The 16,325-nt window shown below is 43.9% G+C and overlaps 3 protein-coding genes across 6 annotated transcripts in view; 1 reads left to right on the top strand and 2 right to left on the bottom strand.

Moving 5' to 3' along the window:
• Positions 1-7: 7 nt before the first annotated feature.
• On the bottom strand, positions 8-2,450 carry LOC146288297 (polyubiquitin-C). The gene is made up of 2 exons (XM_084697764.1): positions 2,329-2,450; positions 8-1,717 (listed from the first exon to the last, which is right to left on the bottom strand). Exon 2 carries the CDS (start codon positions 1,707-1,709, stop codon positions 108-110), a length of 1,602 nt encoding a protein of 533 aa, XP_084553890.1. The 5' UTR covers positions 1,710-1,717; positions 2,329-2,450; the 3' UTR covers positions 8-107.
• Positions 2,451-4,444: 1,994 nt separating this feature from the next.
• Positions 4,445-5,588, top strand: cenpv (centromere protein V). The gene is made up of 4 exons (XM_084697776.1): positions 4,445-4,768; positions 4,908-4,977; positions 5,067-5,181; positions 5,349-5,588. Exons 1-4 carry the CDS (start codon positions 4,671-4,673, stop codon positions 5,486-5,488), a joined length of 423 nt encoding a protein of 140 aa, XP_084553902.1. The 5' UTR covers positions 4,445-4,670; the 3' UTR covers positions 5,489-5,588.
• The window catches only part of pigl (phosphatidylinositol glycan anchor biosynthesis, class L), a 32,830-nt gene continuing 22,080 nt past the window's right edge, over positions 5,576-16,325 (bottom strand). Inside the window, exons 2-7 of one of the 4 annotated variants that reach the window (XM_084697772.1) lie at positions 16,145-16,244; positions 10,524-10,614; positions 9,197-9,264; positions 7,848-7,879; positions 6,374-6,507; positions 5,576-5,953 (exon numbers count right to left, since the gene is read on the bottom strand). In XM_084697772.1, coding sequence (XP_084553898.1) covers positions 5,825-5,953; positions 6,374-6,507; positions 7,848-7,879; positions 9,197-9,264; positions 10,524-10,614; positions 16,145-16,244 — 554 coding nt within the window. In that variant the 3' untranslated portion in view covers positions 5,576-5,824. Of the gene's footprint in view, positions 5,954-6,373; positions 6,508-7,847; positions 7,880-9,196; positions 9,265-10,523; positions 10,615-11,957; positions 12,383-12,405; positions 12,663-16,144; positions 16,245-16,325 lie in introns of those variants that run through there. The other 3 variants (XM_084697775.1, XM_084697774.1, XM_084697773.1) reach the window with 3 other exon arrangements.

Here is a 16,325-nt window from a genome sequence, read left to right as displayed (position 1 = left end):
AAGGAGATAACAGTTATCATCTTTATTTTAACAATATTGCTTCAATTATATAAAAACAGATTAAGGAATAAGAAACTTGGTGACAGAAACATTGGTGGTTTGGACATTTATTGCCCTCCTCTGAGACGAAGGACAAGATGGAGGGTGGATTCTTTCTGGATGTTGTAGTCTGACAGGGTGCGGCCATCTTCCAGCTGCTTGCCGGCAAAGATCAACCTCTGCTGGTCTGGGGGAATGCCTTCTTTGTCCTGGATCTTGGCCTTGACGTTCTCAATGGTGTCGCTTGGCTCAACCTCCAGAGTGATGGTCTTGCCTGTGAGGGTCTTCACGAAGATTTGCATTCCTCCCCTGAGACGAAGGACAAGATGGAGGGTGGATTCTTTCTGGATGTTGTAGTCTGACAGGGTGCGGCCATCTTCCAGCTGCTTGCCGGCAAAGATCAACCTCTGCTGGTCTGGGGGAATGCCTTCTTTGTCCTGGATCTTGGCCTTGACGTTCTCAATGGTGTCGCTTGGCTCAACCTCCAGAGTGATGGTCTTGCCTGTGAGGGTCTTCACGAAGATTTGCATTCCTCCCCTGAGACGAAGGACAAGATGGAGGGTGGATTCTTTCTGGATGTTGTAGTCTGACAGGGTGCGGCCATCTTCCAGCTGCTTGCCGGCAAAGATCAACCTCTGCTGGTCTGGGGGAATGCCTTCTTTGTCCTGGATCTTGGCCTTGACGTTCTCAATGGTGTCGCTTGGCTCAACCTCCAGAGTGATGGTCTTGCCTGTGAGGGTCTTCACGAAGATTTGCATTCCTCCCCTGAGACGAAGGACAAGATGGAGGGTGGATTCTTTCTGGATGTTGTAGTCTGACAGGGTGCGGCCATCTTCCAGCTGCTTGCCGGCAAAGATCAACCTCTGCTGGTCTGGGGGAATGCCTTCTTTGTCCTGGATCTTGGCCTTGACGTTCTCAATGGTGTCGCTTGGCTCAACCTCCAGAGTGATGGTCTTGCCTGTGAGGGTCTTCACGAAGATTTGCATTCCTCCCCTGAGACGAAGGACAAGATGGAGGGTGGATTCTTTCTGGATGTTGTAGTCTGACAGGGTGCGGCCATCTTCCAGCTGCTTGCCGGCAAAGATCAACCTCTGCTGGTCTGGGGGAATGCCTTCTTTGTCCTGGATCTTGGCCTTGACGTTCTCAATGGTGTCGCTTGGCTCAACCTCCAGAGTGATGGTCTTGCCTGTGAGGGTCTTCACGAAGATTTGCATTCCTCCCCTGAGACGAAGGACAAGATGGAGGGTGGATTCTTTCTGGATGTTGTAGTCTGACAGGGTGCGGCCATCTTCCAGCTGCTTGCCGGCAAAGATCAACCTCTGCTGGTCTGGGGGAATGCCTTCTTTGTCCTGGATCTTGGCCTTGACGTTCTCAATGGTGTCGCTTGGCTCAACCTCCAGAGTGATGGTCTTGCCTGTGAGGGTCTTCACGAAGATTTGCATTCCTCCCCTGAGACGAAGGACAAGATGGAGGGTGGATTCTTTCTGGATGTTGTAGTCTGACAGGGTGCGGCCATCTTCCAGCTGCTTGCCGGCAAAGATCAACCTCTGCTGGTCTGGGGGAATGCCTTCTTTGTCCTGGATCTTGGCCTTGACGTTCTCAATGGTGTCACTTGGCTCAACCTCAAGTGTGATGGTCTTGCCAGTGAGGGTTTTAACAAAGATCTGCATGTCTATACCTAAACACAAAATGAGCATTCATTAAAATAAATTCATTTCAAAACAAATGTGGTTGGCATCACAATGCTCCAATAAGCGATTATCAAATATAAATGACAAACCTATGAAGAAATGCCGACATTGTAGGTTAAACTACAAAATATGTTATCCATGACAAGCGCCATTTTAGACATCCAAGCTAGCTACCAGCCTATTGCTACCACCACCGTGTTTTTCGCACTGTAATTTGAACAGGTAATGGAGGGTTAGCGTTAGCATGACTACGCATTAGGTAGATAAGCTAAATGTTTAATATGAGACAGCCAACAACTATACACAAAATAAACGCAACGTTCGGCATCTACAACGTTTAAAACATAGATGGCAGTCTTAATTTGAATTATTAAGGACATTTTGATAAGTATTCCATTTGGTCGAACTACAGAAGCTACAGTAGTGAGCTAGTACTACTGTAGCTACCTCTAGACTACTAGGTTAATACAGTATTAAGCTACGTCTAGGTTCAATAGCTGGCGTCGAAAGAGACTACACTCAAATAAATCCGACCAAGAATTGATAATACACTTGATTAAGAATTATTATATTCTCAAACGGGAATAAAACTACTTACTGTGAGTTGAGTACAATCTGATACAATTTCGTTGTGTTTTCAGCTTCTATTACCCTACTGACGACGGGGTGGTGACATATATACTAAGAGGATGTGGTGACGTACTTCGCAATATCCATCCGCTTCTGAACACAGTGCGTGTACTCTGATGATTTATTTCAGTTTATTAAAAAAACGATATAACCTAATACAGCCCCATAACCACTTTCACAGACATAATTTGACCAATTATATCGATTCTACCGTGTATAACATACATTTAAAAAATTGAAGTTTGTAGCGGAGTGATTTGTAGTGCAATGTCTCCAGAATGTGCTAGAACGACACAGACATGAGCACACTTCCAAGTGTCTGATTGGACGCTGGATGTTGTTTGTTTGGATAGTGATTGGCTGGTTTTGTATCACCATGTTGGACGTGTAACCTTTCATTGCCAACTGTATGTAGATAGTGAAAAAGAATGATAATATGTGTTTAGGTTACTCTTATTTTACCTCGCCTTTAAAACATACGGTATCTTCCCAGCTTTCTAGTTGATAATCTTAAGAAGGCATTTTCCTTACAGTGGACCCATTAGCAACAACTACGAGAGCGATAACTAGGTTACATCAACAAATGTGCCACGCAACAGATGGACACGTGTTTCCCAAACATGATACCAGCTGCTTTGTCTGCAGGCAGGGGAAAGTAGGTCATGCTAAAGAAACCTGATATGTAAGCTCCTTGCCAGTTTACACTCTGTAACTTGTAGAAACTCACACTGAATGTAGTCGGTGGTTTTAAAAACGTTTCTCATAATCAAAAATTATCTGCCAACCACAAGAACTTTATTGGAAAATAACAGGTTGAAATACGAAACAACATTCGATTTGGGAGGTGACCCTGTACACGTGTAACAGTTTGTCCAACCACACCTCCGTTTTGTTTGTTCTATTGATTATAAAGATAATCATTTTGATAATGTGTAGCAATTTAAGATCCTGGACTTAAAAAATATTCTCAAGCTAAATGCAGTATGACTTGAACCCCCTCAGAGTGGCCTGTGATAAATTGTTCTCAATTTTCCAAAGTTCCAGTCATCTCTTACCAAAGCTGGAGAGATTGGGAAATACAGTTCCCTCTGCTCTGCTTGTCAGACTGCACCGTCATCCTATGAAAAGATTAACATTGGGTAGGTCAGGGCTGTAGGATGAATTCCCCAGGCAGGAAAAACAGCAGGCGCCAGATTATCCAGATAACCTGGTAAAGCCAGTTTTATTCTAATGGGTTTGTACAAAAATAACAATCTAGTATGTACAATGTTTTCTGTGCCACATATTCCATAGATAACAGATGGTGTGGAACAGGGACTACATGGGTAGTCTGATGAACAAGCAGTTTTAAGATATTTATAGTCGCACTGATTTGGCTTTGACGCTTTATAGTTTAAATGTGTCATGTCCTTAAAGGGAACTGAGTTGAAACTGAAGTTTAGCCCACCAAGGGACCGATTGCAAATGAAAAATTGCTCATCTTTTGAGACCCTTAGCGCCATTATAAATTTGACTGATGGTAAAAGATAAAATACGATACAAGTGTCACTGTATTTCCTATTTCCTGGTATGCTTTTGGGGGCAAGCAGTGGTCACAGTTTAGGCAACAGTATTCGCATGCTGATAGCTTGCCTCATGTGAAAAGCGCATGATATCCACGTCAGTCTTGACTCAAGAGTGGGTTGAGCCTCAATGGAATGTGTTTGTACCAATAAATCTGCTGTACTTTGCACCAGCTGTTTATCATAAGGCGTGAGTGTCCCACAAACAACTTTGCTGTATATAGAAGCCTATTTCAAGCAGCTGTGAGGACAACATGAAAATGAATGTGTAAAGAACAAATGGTTGATTTGGTAACCCAATCAAGTATGACACAAACGTGTTGTCCACAACGGGAGGGAATTATCATATTTAAACACTGTTTTGGTTAGTTCCAGGGTCTGCCAACTGTGTTGGATACAAAGGTTGTTTTGAAAACAGTATACTAGGCTACGCAAGTTTCTGTCGGGGCAAATTACCAATACCAATGCCTGGTGTGGGTGGGTGGGACTTGTCTGGCAATATTGCCCTACACACGGAATTAAGGTGTGGCAGTTTCACAAGTCATTCAATGCGTCAACAAGCTGGTTTAGCTGTCACTAACCGTAAGGCCTTTCACAGGTACTTCTGATCATATAACTGGAATAGTTAAAACATTTCCTGCTTTTGAGTTCGTCGAAACGGAACCATGGCAAAGGGCGAGTTACCAGATTAAATCCAATATGCCCCGTCAGATGTTGATCGCCTACGCCTAATGTTTTTCCATACACGATGGAGAAAGCTCGTATAAAGCATACAGGAGGATGTCATTGTGGGGCTGTAAGATTTGAAGTCTGGAATTCTCCAGACATCATAGTTTTCGATTGCAAGTATGACTGTCTTAAAATAATGACTCAAACATTCACGTGACATTTTCATGCCGATTGTAACTTTAACTATTCATTCTTATTTAAACATGAGGCAATTATGATTTAGGAGCCATGTTTTTTTTTTATTTTTTTTTTACAGCTGTAGCATTTGTACAAAAAAGCAGAACCGTCATTTTATTGTGGCTAAAAAATACTTCACACTCTTACAGGTAAAACACAAATTTGAACGATACTAGAAATGCCTTCATTTTATAAATGTATTATTAATACTCTAACCAATGGGTCATATTTATTGCAGGGTTTGGATTGTTTGACCACATACACATTTAACACCCACACTGCCAAGCACACATTTTGTAGTATATGTGGAGTTCAGAGTTTCTATTCCCCACGCTCCAATCCGGATGGATATGGTAAGAACCACCTACAACTAAGAATGGGTTGAAGATACACAGTATGTTTGTTTTCTCATATAATACAGGAACTCCTCCTTTGTTTGTAAGTGTTGATTGGATCAGTCATGTATAATGTTGTCAACTTTGTTTCTCTGTGTTCTGTGTGTTCTGAATGTTATCTCCAGGTATAGCTCCACACTGTCTGGATCCTGGAACTGTCTGCAGTGTGACGTCAGAGAGGTTCTGTGGTGAGAACTGGGAGGAGAGCATGCAAAGTCACAAGACTATCAGGGACATGTCCAAACCTGACAGTACTCACGCTTGAGAAAAACATAAATCTAGCTTTGTTTCCCATTATTATACATAGTAATGACAACATTTGTATTTCTGTTATAATTTTGAAGAAATATAAACTTTATTGATAATTATGACTCAGATTTATTGTCTGCAAATTTCAAGTTCGTATTTGACCCCTTGTAGATAGGGGTTATAACAATCTATTTATGTGTAGAAAGAAAAAAACTCAGTGCAAACAGATTTAAGATTGTCATTACATTCTAACTCATACATTCTAGTCATTTGGCAAATACTGTCAATCAAGTGACTCAAAACAAGTACATAAAATGTGTGAGGCCATGAGACAGCAGATCTTAATAGATCTTTAATATATCTTCACATGTTTTGGTTCTTGTGGGATGACGTTGAATGTGTTGACGAGCATGTAGCGCGAGAACAGAATGTACAGGTGACGAAACCACAGGAGTTGGGTGCGGTGACATAACATGGCCCTCTGAAGAAAGTAGAGAAAAAGAGTGGCTGCGCTCAGATTTATCATGCTGTTGTCCAACATATGTCGCTTGACAACAGTGTTGTTGAGGACATTTTCCTGATCTATTTGCTGTATGAATGCTTTTTTTGTTTCTAAAGGTTGTTAGAGCAACAGTTTTTTTTTACAAGCAAAGACATTCTGTTCACTATAAATGCTTGAATCTTCCCATTCAAGCAAATTGGCACGGAAATCACATTTATCTCACAACTTGTGTAGTATGCACTTTCTTCAGCTTGGCTAAGCTATCTGGATATTTATAACAGCATTAAAGAGCATAGCAACGTGTGTTGAAATGCATGTCCCTAATAGCAGGAGAGGTGTATTTAGTAAAGGCTAAACAATGTCTATTTGGAGTAGGGTGGTGTATGCGTACAGGCTCACCTTGGCTTGCTGGTACCCCTGGGAGCCAATGATGCAGCAGAGCTGGGAGGGGAGGAGCCAGCTGATAGGGACATCCAGGAAGGAAAGGTACTTCCTGATCATGCCAACAGTCAACAGGGACAGGACACGGCAATCTGTTAGGGACCAGAGAAACCCAATGAACTTCAATGCCATTCAGTTTGACACAATGTCATCCACTAACTGGGCTATTCATTAACGATCAAAGAGCAGATTGTTTCACAAAATGTATTCAAAATATGCGACGGTATATCGGTGTAATAACAGTTCTGTTTAAGTGAAAACAAGTGTTGACTTCCTGTCAATTCAACAATTTTGTGGCTTGTTTGGCATTTAACACCAGATTGTGAGACGAGTGAGATGTCTTAAGAGTTGAAGGTAAAATAGGCTTTAGGTAAGCTAAAATGAGTGGGGAGCCAAAGTCCAACTTAGAATCACATTGTGGCTTATCTCAAGGTAATACCAGATAAGACCCATGTGAGAACTAAATGTTGTGTATAATGAAGTAGTAAAGTCACTGCTCTGATATAAGTTGTCACTGAATAATGAGTGCATTGATTGTTAGTAATAGATCGTTTTGTTTGTAATTAAATGCTAGGAAGAGTTTCTTCATTTCATCAAGATAAGTGCATAAATAATTCAACAAAGCACAGTAAATGGGAGTCAGGTGGCTGAGCGGTTAGGGAATCTGGCTAGTAATCTGAAGGTCACCAGTTTGATTCCCGGCTGAGCCAAATGGCGTTGTGTCCTTGGGCAAGGCACTTCGCCTCGGGGAAATGTCCCTGTACTTACTGTAAGTACTAAAGCACCAGTGACTTATTCAGTGGAATCCCCATATCTGTTCTGAGTTTATCCACAAACTGTAGTTGCAACCAAGTCTAAATATGATATTAGCCTGGTGACAAGGCCTTGGAAATCTCATAAAAAATATATAACCACAATATGGTTCTTCAATTCTTGTTATCAAATGTAAGTTGTAGTGTCTTTAACAGAGGATTAGTCACCATAAAATGGTAATGGACAGAATAGTTTATTTATAGGATAAAATGTGTGTGCAGGGTGCATCCATTTGCTAAATTATAGATGTGGCAATTAGAGGACTAAGAGCTCAGGATTATTGAACATATTCCATAGATTCAGACCACGTATGCCTTAGATGACAGGGGCCAAGCATGTTAACTGGGGTTTACTGCCACTATCTGACTGAATACAAAACTGGTACAACAATCATTTTCAGCAGTAGAGGGCGCTTTTTACTTATGAATGTGACTGCAAGCAATTTGTTAAATATGTGAATTACAACATCAAATATGATTAAATGTAGTCAATATGGGGTTGAAACCCTTTGTGTCAATACAAATAAGCTTGTCACACACAGTATTTTGCACAGATAGATTGCCTCTAGTATTTAAAAAGAGCTTAATTAAATACAAAATTGTGGGGGTTTTAAACTCACCATCTGGTAATTTCCCAGCAGAAGCAAGATAGCTGTTGGTAAAAGTAAAATGAACAGACCACAAAATAAGGTTAAAGGATTTGTTCATGGTATCTTGACTAATGGAATGATGTGCACTGTCTAGGATATGATATGATCATCCCAGTGAATATTCCTTGGCCACAGTTCAAGTAGGGTATAGGTCATCCTACGTAAAATATCACAAAAGACATGGCAAATAAGCAGTAGGTAATCAAATACGACAATAAAAGAAAGGCAGTGTGGTTGTTGTTACCGACAGATGTCGGAGAGCAAAGTGAGATGTGTGGATGTGCTCAACTTTATAGCTGCTGCTCATTAAAACAAATGGTTTATGGAGACAGGATGTCCCAGTTCACACTTGCTAGTTGTCGCAGTAAATCTTTTCTGCCCAAATCTGCTGCTGCCAGAGAACAGCATGGACCGCCCTCCTGTAGCCTGCAAGCTCTCATACAAGACCAACTCCAAACTGATGCAATTCAGATGTCTCTGTGTATGCTCACTTGCATGGTTTGATGTTTTTTTATTTGATTTTTCTTTTCTTTCTGGGATTGAATTGCTCCATAGGAAACTATGGTCCGGGCAATGAGAAACGGGTGAACATCAGTTATGGGTGCAGACCAAATGGGAATCAGGGGATCTGCTTTGGACAGCAGTTCCACTCCTGTCCTGAAAGGAGGAGGACTAGAGATTGGAGGATAGCCAGCGGCTCGTAACAGAGGGGAAGAGAATACTAACACACTCGTTAATGAAGACATCTGCTCACTAGAGCTATGCTCTGTGTCACACTAGGCGAAAAGAAAACCCCCTTTCTTGTTTCGCATCAGTCTGATGCAACGGACTTGGCTGGAGTCTGTATCCCAGTGAGATCTTCTAACCTTCTCCTCGAGGAGGTGGCTCACTGTGGTTCTCTAAAAGCAGCGGCGGGTGGTGGAGTCTGGATGAGAACGACCTCTCAGAAATGCAACAGATGAATTATGCAAAACCGTCTACGTGTGTGTGATTGAGGACAGAGAGCGTGAGAGAGAGAGAGAGAGAGAGAGAGAGAGAGAGAGAGAGAGAGAGCGAGAGAGAGGGAGGGAGAGAGGGCGTTTGAGGGAAGGGATGTCGATCTGTGCCAGGATGTTCAGCGTGTGGTGTTTGCACTTTATAATTATGAAGTGGAGGAATGCAGCACACATGTTTGGATCTTGAGAGCTGGTTCAAGATCCAGGGACAACAACTGACATCGGGAACACCGCAATGCTCCATGTTTCCTCGGCACAAAAAGCTTTCAAAACATCATAAATAACAACAACACTGTAAAGAAAAAAGACCTCGTTGACTATTACCTGACAGCCTTGTAGATGGAAGTGTGATTGGCATGGCCACTCACTCCTTTCCCATCAAATGTCAACACCTGGAACAACAACAAACAAAACTCTAAAACTGGTATATGCAGACGCTCAAAAACGACATGTGAATACCCATCCTCCAAAGAGAGAAAGCCAATGTATCTGGTTAACACGGGTTTCTCACGTGTGTCTGACAGTGGAGAGACTTGGCAGGAGGCAACAGATATTTAAAAGCTTTTTAAATATGGGGAAAAAGCAGGTCAAAGAAAAAAGGGCTTCAGCAAAGGCAGTTTGCAATACCGAGGCTAAATGTACCATGATTATGCCCTTGAAACCAAATATGACGGGCAGCTCCACCCACTTTCTCACTAACTCACAGGACCTGGGGACATGGAGTGGAGCTCTAAAATAAAAAAATTCAAAAGCACACGTCAAATAACTCAAATTTGATGTGTTGTTTGTTGTCATGAAATTTCCCCAGGCTCCCCAGGTCCGAGAAACACACGGGGAACACCAGTGAGAGCGCTGCCCATTGCTCTACGTCTCTGAATATTCCCACTGTTTACAGAAAATGACCCCCCTCTCAGAAACAGGCAGCACAAATGACTGGACGTGCGTGAGATCTTACGATCGCAGTTCAATCCTAAGAATTCTAGGAAAGATCTCAAGGGAATGGCCTTCTTTTATAGTTGTCAGCATTTCATTCAACCATGAAGGAGACAAGCATGATCCTGCCGCCTGCTATTTGTATTACTGACGACAAACACAGCAGTGGAATATCTACATGAAATTGTTTGTTCAGACGAGGGTTACACATATCCCTTCTGAGTGTCCCCCAATTATCTTTCTGAGAGCAGCATGTTTTAGGGTTTTATCAGAGCAAATGCTATGATTAGGGGTTTTGTCTTAGTTGCAAAAAAAAAATGATGTTTACTTTTCAAAATTCCTCTTGGTAAATTTTCTGGAACGTCTCTGTGTGGTTGATACAAATCTCGGAGTAAACATGGAGAGATGGGCTCACATGCCCCACTGATATCTGCTGCAGAGACTATGCTACTCTGCCCTGTTTAGATTTCATCTGGGCTGAACACAAAGGATGGCTGACTTTCATGTTCATTATCAACTACCCAGTGCAACTCAGGAAGACCCTTGGAGGAGTAATCCAAAAGTCCAACCAATCCAAAGGAACACTGATAATGGCCGCGAGGCTGTGCTGCCAAAATGTAATGGTCAAAGGTCTATTTCCAGATCAAAAGAAGTTTGTAATTGTAACTTTTGTAACGATAGCTGGTTGAATTTAATAAGAGACACGTGTCGATCATACCATGTTGATGGAATGTTCTGTTGTATGCTTCAGGATGAGGGATGATGTCAAGGAAGTGTTCCATTCCACCTTAGGGGTATCTGGGAGTTCTCTAGAAGACAAGAAGAGGGTTGGTACGATGCAAATTGGAAATGGGGTTAGAAAGTTACAAAAATGTACATGGATATCACGTCAACAGTAAGCAATAAAAGAAAACCTTTGTGATTATAGAACAACTTGATATTGTGAAATAGTCAGGTGGCAGAGTGGTTAGGGAATCGGGCTAGTAATCTGAAGGTCGCCAGTTTGATTCCCGGCCATGCAAAATTACGTTGTGTCCTTGGGCAAGGCACTTCACCCTACTTGCCTCGGGGGAATGTCCCTGTACTTACTGTAAGTCGCTCTGGATAAGAGCGTCTGCTAAATGAATAAACTAAATGTAACTGTACATTTTGTGTTCCCATAGAAATGATTCAAGATATTCTAATAATATTCATAATATCCATTTAATAAACACTTCTCCAAAGCAGTATACAGTACAGAAGGGATTTGAAGTTGAGAATTGCAGCCTCTTGATCTGCAGTCAAGAATCCCAAACCACTGAGCTATACCCTCACAAAAAGTGAAACACTAAATTTGAATTCTAGGTCTGTATAATAATGCCTGCATCAATGCATGCTGGGATGTGTACAGTTGAGTAGTCAATGGGGCCTTAGTGTCCTGTTCTGCCTGAAAACACAGCCCAGGGTGCTTCAAACATCCACTATAACACAGCTGAAAGTGACCCCACTGTTCATCTACTCAGCACACCATCTATGGAACATCCCTGATTGTCTGAAAAGAAGAAAAAAAAAGATCATCCTGGATTTTTGTTCCAACTCTCTCTCTCTCTCTCTCTCTCTCTCTCTCTCTCACCCTCCCCTTTCTCCATCCCTCCAGAGACATCAAACATTCAAAAGCAAGAGAGGCAGTGAAGCACACAGAGAGTGAATCAGACGCACCAGGGTCAAGGCAGTTCAGTTGAAAACAAAGTCCTGAGGGCTTCATTAGAAAAAGCGGGTGGAGGCAGCTCTCAGAGAGGTTAACCATTGCTGCGCTACATGTTGATCTGAACAAGCCGCCTCAATATAAACTGGGCCGATGCAAGACCTTCTCTGTGAACTAGATGCACACGTGACACGGCATCTGTAGCGCCAAAAAAGCAGGGGGCACGACGGAGGGAGAGAAAGCGAGCGGGTGCCAGTGAGAGAGAGTGAGTGCAGGTTGGCGGGGGTTGGGGTGGCGACAAGGACAGAGAGCAATGACATGAAGTCTTGTACATTTAAAAGTAGGGGGGAAAGAGAGAGAGAGAGAGAGAGAGAGAGAGAGAGAGAGAGAGAGAGAGAGAGAGAGAGAGAGAGAGAGAGAGAGAGAGAGAGGGGGGCAGGAGCGTGGGGTGAACAGAGGTCGTCTCACCTCCCCCTGGGCTCCTGACAATGGGGCAGTATAGAGGAGCCAGCTAAGGGAAGTGATGGATCAGGACACTAATCAAACGCCTGCCATGGCCGTTGGGGTCGAGCCCAAGGGGTGCATGCATAGAACATCGAAAAAAGGCCAGCTTTCACGATACAATAGCCACTGCACAAAGAGATGGCAAGAGGGATAAAACAGGTCAAATTGACAAACAACATGAACGTGAATCCTGTACAGTATCTCTAACTGTGGGTAGTGTCTCTGTTGCAAAGTAACACAGTTACTACTAGTGACTGGTGGTGTGTGTTTGACAAAAATATGATGGGTTGTTATGTGCAAGCCTTCTCTTGAGTGAGAGCCAGATTCTGATTCCCATTGCAACTGTATCTAGGCAGAAGAGGACTGGGATGAACTAAAGAACAACAAACAAAGGATAGATGATCTACCTGACCTTTCTCAAGATGGATGCCGGCTGAGTGTCAGTTTCACCATGGCAACGGTGCCAAACACCCTGTAACCTCCAACACCCCGCTCTCGCTTTGCAGCATGTCGAGGTCTAATTGCTTGCAGGCATCTGTATGCAGTTGTTGAACTTTGCCCCACTAGAGCGGCGGTGTGTGTGTGTGTAAGTGTCTGTGTGTGTGTGTGTGTAAGTGTCTGTGTGTGTGTGTGTGTGTGCTTGTTTAGTCTGGTCACATGGAGCACCAGGCACAGGAAAGTGCCAAGCTGCCTTCCCCACAGTTGGCTCAGGGTATGCTGGGGAAAAAGGAGACACCGCTGTTAACTCCTTCACGGCACAATAATCTTAAACACTGGTTTAGTAGCCTACTTCAGAGAAACCCCGAACCTTCTCCGGAACGTAGTCAAATCCAGTTACACCTCATTGAAAAGGAGTTCTACTAAAACAATAGCCCCGCTTTGATAAACAAGCCCTTGCATCGTATCACTTTGTTTTTCCACTAAACAGGCAGTTTCCAGATGTCCTCGAGTGTTTCAAACTCCTTGTGGTGACTGTCCTGCCTGTGTCCCTGACATAAGCTGCCAGCAAGGGACCAAACAGGGCCGGAGCTGGCACATCTCACCACTATTTACTGTCCTTTTCGCTCCAGGCGAATAAATCAGCCGGGGCTATTTTCACTCCAGATCGATGTATAATTAAGCACCATGGGGGGAGGAGCCACTGACTTCTGCTCGCTTTTACCCCCTGCTGGCATGGAAAAACAAAAATACATTACTCAGATTTAGACCATTGGATCACAGCAAACCGGAATTTCAACTACAAAACACAAAGTGCAATGTGTTTTCGCGCAAAACCTCCTGGCTCCGAAATGGGAATAGGCCGTGACTAATCTGAAGTGCTTTTTATCACACTGTTCTGGGCGAGGGGTCGAGAAGCAAACTTGAGGAGAAGTGAATCGTGTTAAATGGAATCATGCACAAAAACAAATGCACTGACGAAGCAGCAGAAACGAATCGAAGCCTCTGGATTCAGTGATTTGACCCTGCTGAGACAGCCCCAGCAGTAGTGAGACTGCAGAAAAAACGAGAGTCTGCTGGAGCCAAATGAATCATGTCCTTATTGGTGGGAGTCGTTGAACTTGGGCAGAGAGCTCTCACAGTGTGCAAGAGAGTGGATGGCGCTCGTGTCAGTGCAAGTGGAGGAGCAACTGAGCGTGCTCAGATCGGGGCTGATCACAAAGGCCCCATCATGTACCGGGCCCCAGAGACTGTCAACACAGCTGTCCCATTCAGTGGGCATTAAGTCCTGACAAGGTCCAGCCAGCCTTCATCTGATTGACACAGTCCTAGACTACAGGACAAAGTGGGAACAGCATGCACTATTTTAGGTCCACACAAACACCCAGACCAGGGAGAAAAGTCTATTCACTTTGATGATGCAAGATTTTGTATTTCAAGACGTCACACTTGGCCAAAATCTATCAGATCTTAAATTTGGCTCATTTAAAAATCCATATCAATGTCATGATACAGAACCCCTGAACTTGACGTGAAAAGATATGCAGTCCTATACAAGCTCTTGAACAGCCATTTTCCAATGGCAGTGCCAGTGTATTGCAGGTAGACATAAATCCTGAAGCTTTAGCAGAGACAAATAAGCAATTTACAGATAGTAAACCAATCTGTGGAATACAAAATTCCCTGTCTTCACAGATGTGCGTGGCCTGTGCATACGTTTGTGTTATAAATCTTGCGTACACACATGAAAAACGAAATTAAGATTAGAAAGTACAGTTCAATGTATTGTTTCAGGTTAGTTTCCTAATTTGATTTTTTGTGAATTTAGGCTAATGTGGAGTCTGTTTTCAGGAATAGACCTTTTTAACTGTGTACGCTCATTTCTTTTCTTTATATTTGTATAAATCTTGAGTCTGCACGTCAACATTTCTCAGATAACGTCCAGCCGTGAACGTCTGAGGGATCTGAGTCCGTCTGTAACACTGTGCGGCAGCACTCTGAGTGAGGCCCCGGGTCCGTCTGTAACACTGTGCGGCAGCACTCTGAGTGAGGCCCCGGGTCCGTCTGTAACACTGTGCGGCAGCACTCTGAGTGAGGCCCCAGGTCCGTCTGTAACACTGTGCGGCAGCACTCTGAGTGAGGCCCCAGGTCCGTCTGTAACACTGTGCGGCAGCACTCTGAGTGAGGCCCCGGGTCCGTCTGTAACACTGTGCGGCAGCACTCTGAGTGAGGCCCCGGGTCCGTCTGTAACACTGTGCGGCAGCACTCTGAGTGAGGCCCCAGGTCCGTCTGTAACACTGTGCGGCAGCACTCTGAGTGAGGCCCCAGGTCCGTCTGTAACACTGTGCGGCAGCACTCTGAGTGAGGCCCCGGGTCCGTCTGTAACACTGTGCGGCAGCACTCTGAGTGAGGCCCCGGGTCCGTCTGTAACACTGTGCGGCAGCACTCTGAGTGAGGCCCCGGGTCCGTCTGTAACACTGTGCGGCAGCACTCTGAGTGAGGCCCCGGGTCCGTCTGTAACACTGTGCGGCAGCACTCTGAGTGAGGCCCCAGGTCCGTCTGTAACACTGTGCGGCAGCACTCATCCATCTCTGTGTGTTACGGCCCGAACGGACCAACAGCCCACTGGGTGTAACAATTTATTCGATGTGTTCCCAAAAACAACTGTTAGGACAAACCCGACTAAGTACGTGTACATCTGAACTTCCTTGGTAGGGAGGAGAGGGAGTATGGAGCCAAACTGTGGACAATCATTTACAGACATTAAAAAAAGTTCACTGTGACCTAGTTTAGAGTCTGTGGACTGCTCACAGCAGTGGCAATGGCTGTCCAATGGCTGCCGGCTGTTGGCTTTTGCAGACAATTGGGTGGGGGTGGGGAAAGAGAGTGAAGGGAGAAAGTGCTCTTGCAGAGCGTGTGTGTGTTGGGGGTAGGGGTTGTGATCTTGATAGGTAGTGTAGGGGTGTGTCTTTGCACAAACTCTGAAATACCCTGTGTGTGGGTGTGTGTGTGTGTGTGTGTGTAAGGGGGGGGGGGTGCATAACCTCCTTGATGGAAAATGGGATGAAAGCCAGTTCAGCACAAATGTTAGACAGAGCTGACTCAGATCAAAGTTTAGTCATGTTTTTGTGTGCACAAGTTGATAAAATGATTACGGAGGTTGAGGAGGAGGTGTGCATGGAGGTTTTATATCACTATGGGCAGACGGCCATCTTAATTCCGAGAGATCCAGGTCAGTGCATGAGTTCACATGCCAATCCTGGCGAGCCACTATGTTTAATTTCAGATGCAAACAGGCCTGAAGTTCTGAGAACCTGAATAATTTCCTGGTACAGCCACTGGGGGGTTACATTCCACTTTCTCCATAACAGGAGAGTTTTAGAACTACCCTTCCTGACTCTCTGGCCTACAAAGTCAATGAGAATGCCAATAGTCAAGAGACAAAGGACTGTAAACCTTCCAGAGAGCAAAAAAGTAGTAGATACAACTAGAACTAAAAAGCCAAATCATGCAGTTCTATGAAAAAGAAAGCATTACTGGGCAGTTGTGCAGGGCTGAATGTGTGTGTGTGTGTTTGTGTGTGCGTGCGCATGGGGGATGGGGGGGGGGGGGGTTGAGGACTTTAGGCATCTCACTCACACTAAAACAATATCTTACTCAGAAGTACTGCTGTGGACTCTGGACCATATTCATTTAATAACAAAAATCCTTACTTGCGATCAAGTATACAGATGTTGGAGGCTGGTAATCCCAACACACCACAGCTTTCATAAAGTTCTTCTTGACGGTAGGAGCCTTGATTGTAGAAATTCCCTAAAGGGTGATTTTAAGACGTTTAATTAACACAATACCACGTGTTAAAATTATATCGATAGAAATGACCACAATACTAAG

This window comes from Hypomesus nipponensis, chromosome 5, assembly GCF_054491055.1.
Source record: "Hypomesus nipponensis isolate SF chromosome 5, ASM5449105v1, whole genome shotgun sequence".
Classification (NCBI taxonomy): Eukaryota; Metazoa; Chordata; class Actinopteri; order Osmeriformes; family Osmeridae; genus Hypomesus; species Hypomesus nipponensis.
The sequence above is the reverse complement of the archived record's forward strand: the minus strand, read 5'-3'. Positions and strand labels throughout refer to the sequence as shown.

Excerpts from the sequence above, each read along its gene's own strand:
- LOC146288297 (XM_084697764.1), bottom strand. The coding sequence starts at position 1,709 with ATGCAGATCTTTGTTAAAACCCTCACTGGCAAGACCATCACACTTGAG.
- cenpv (XM_084697776.1), top strand. The coding sequence starts at position 4,671 with ATGGAGAAAGCTCGTATAAAGCATACAGGAGGATGTCATTGTGGGGCT. Across the intron at positions 4,769-4,907 it reads ATCATAGTTTTCGATTGCAA|CTGTAGCATTTGTACAAAAA; the intron begins GTATGACTGTCT and ends TTTTTTTTACAG. Across the intron at positions 4,978-5,066 it reads AATACTTCACACTCTTACAG|GGTTTGGATTGTTTGACCAC; the intron begins GTAAAACACAAA and ends TATTTATTGCAG.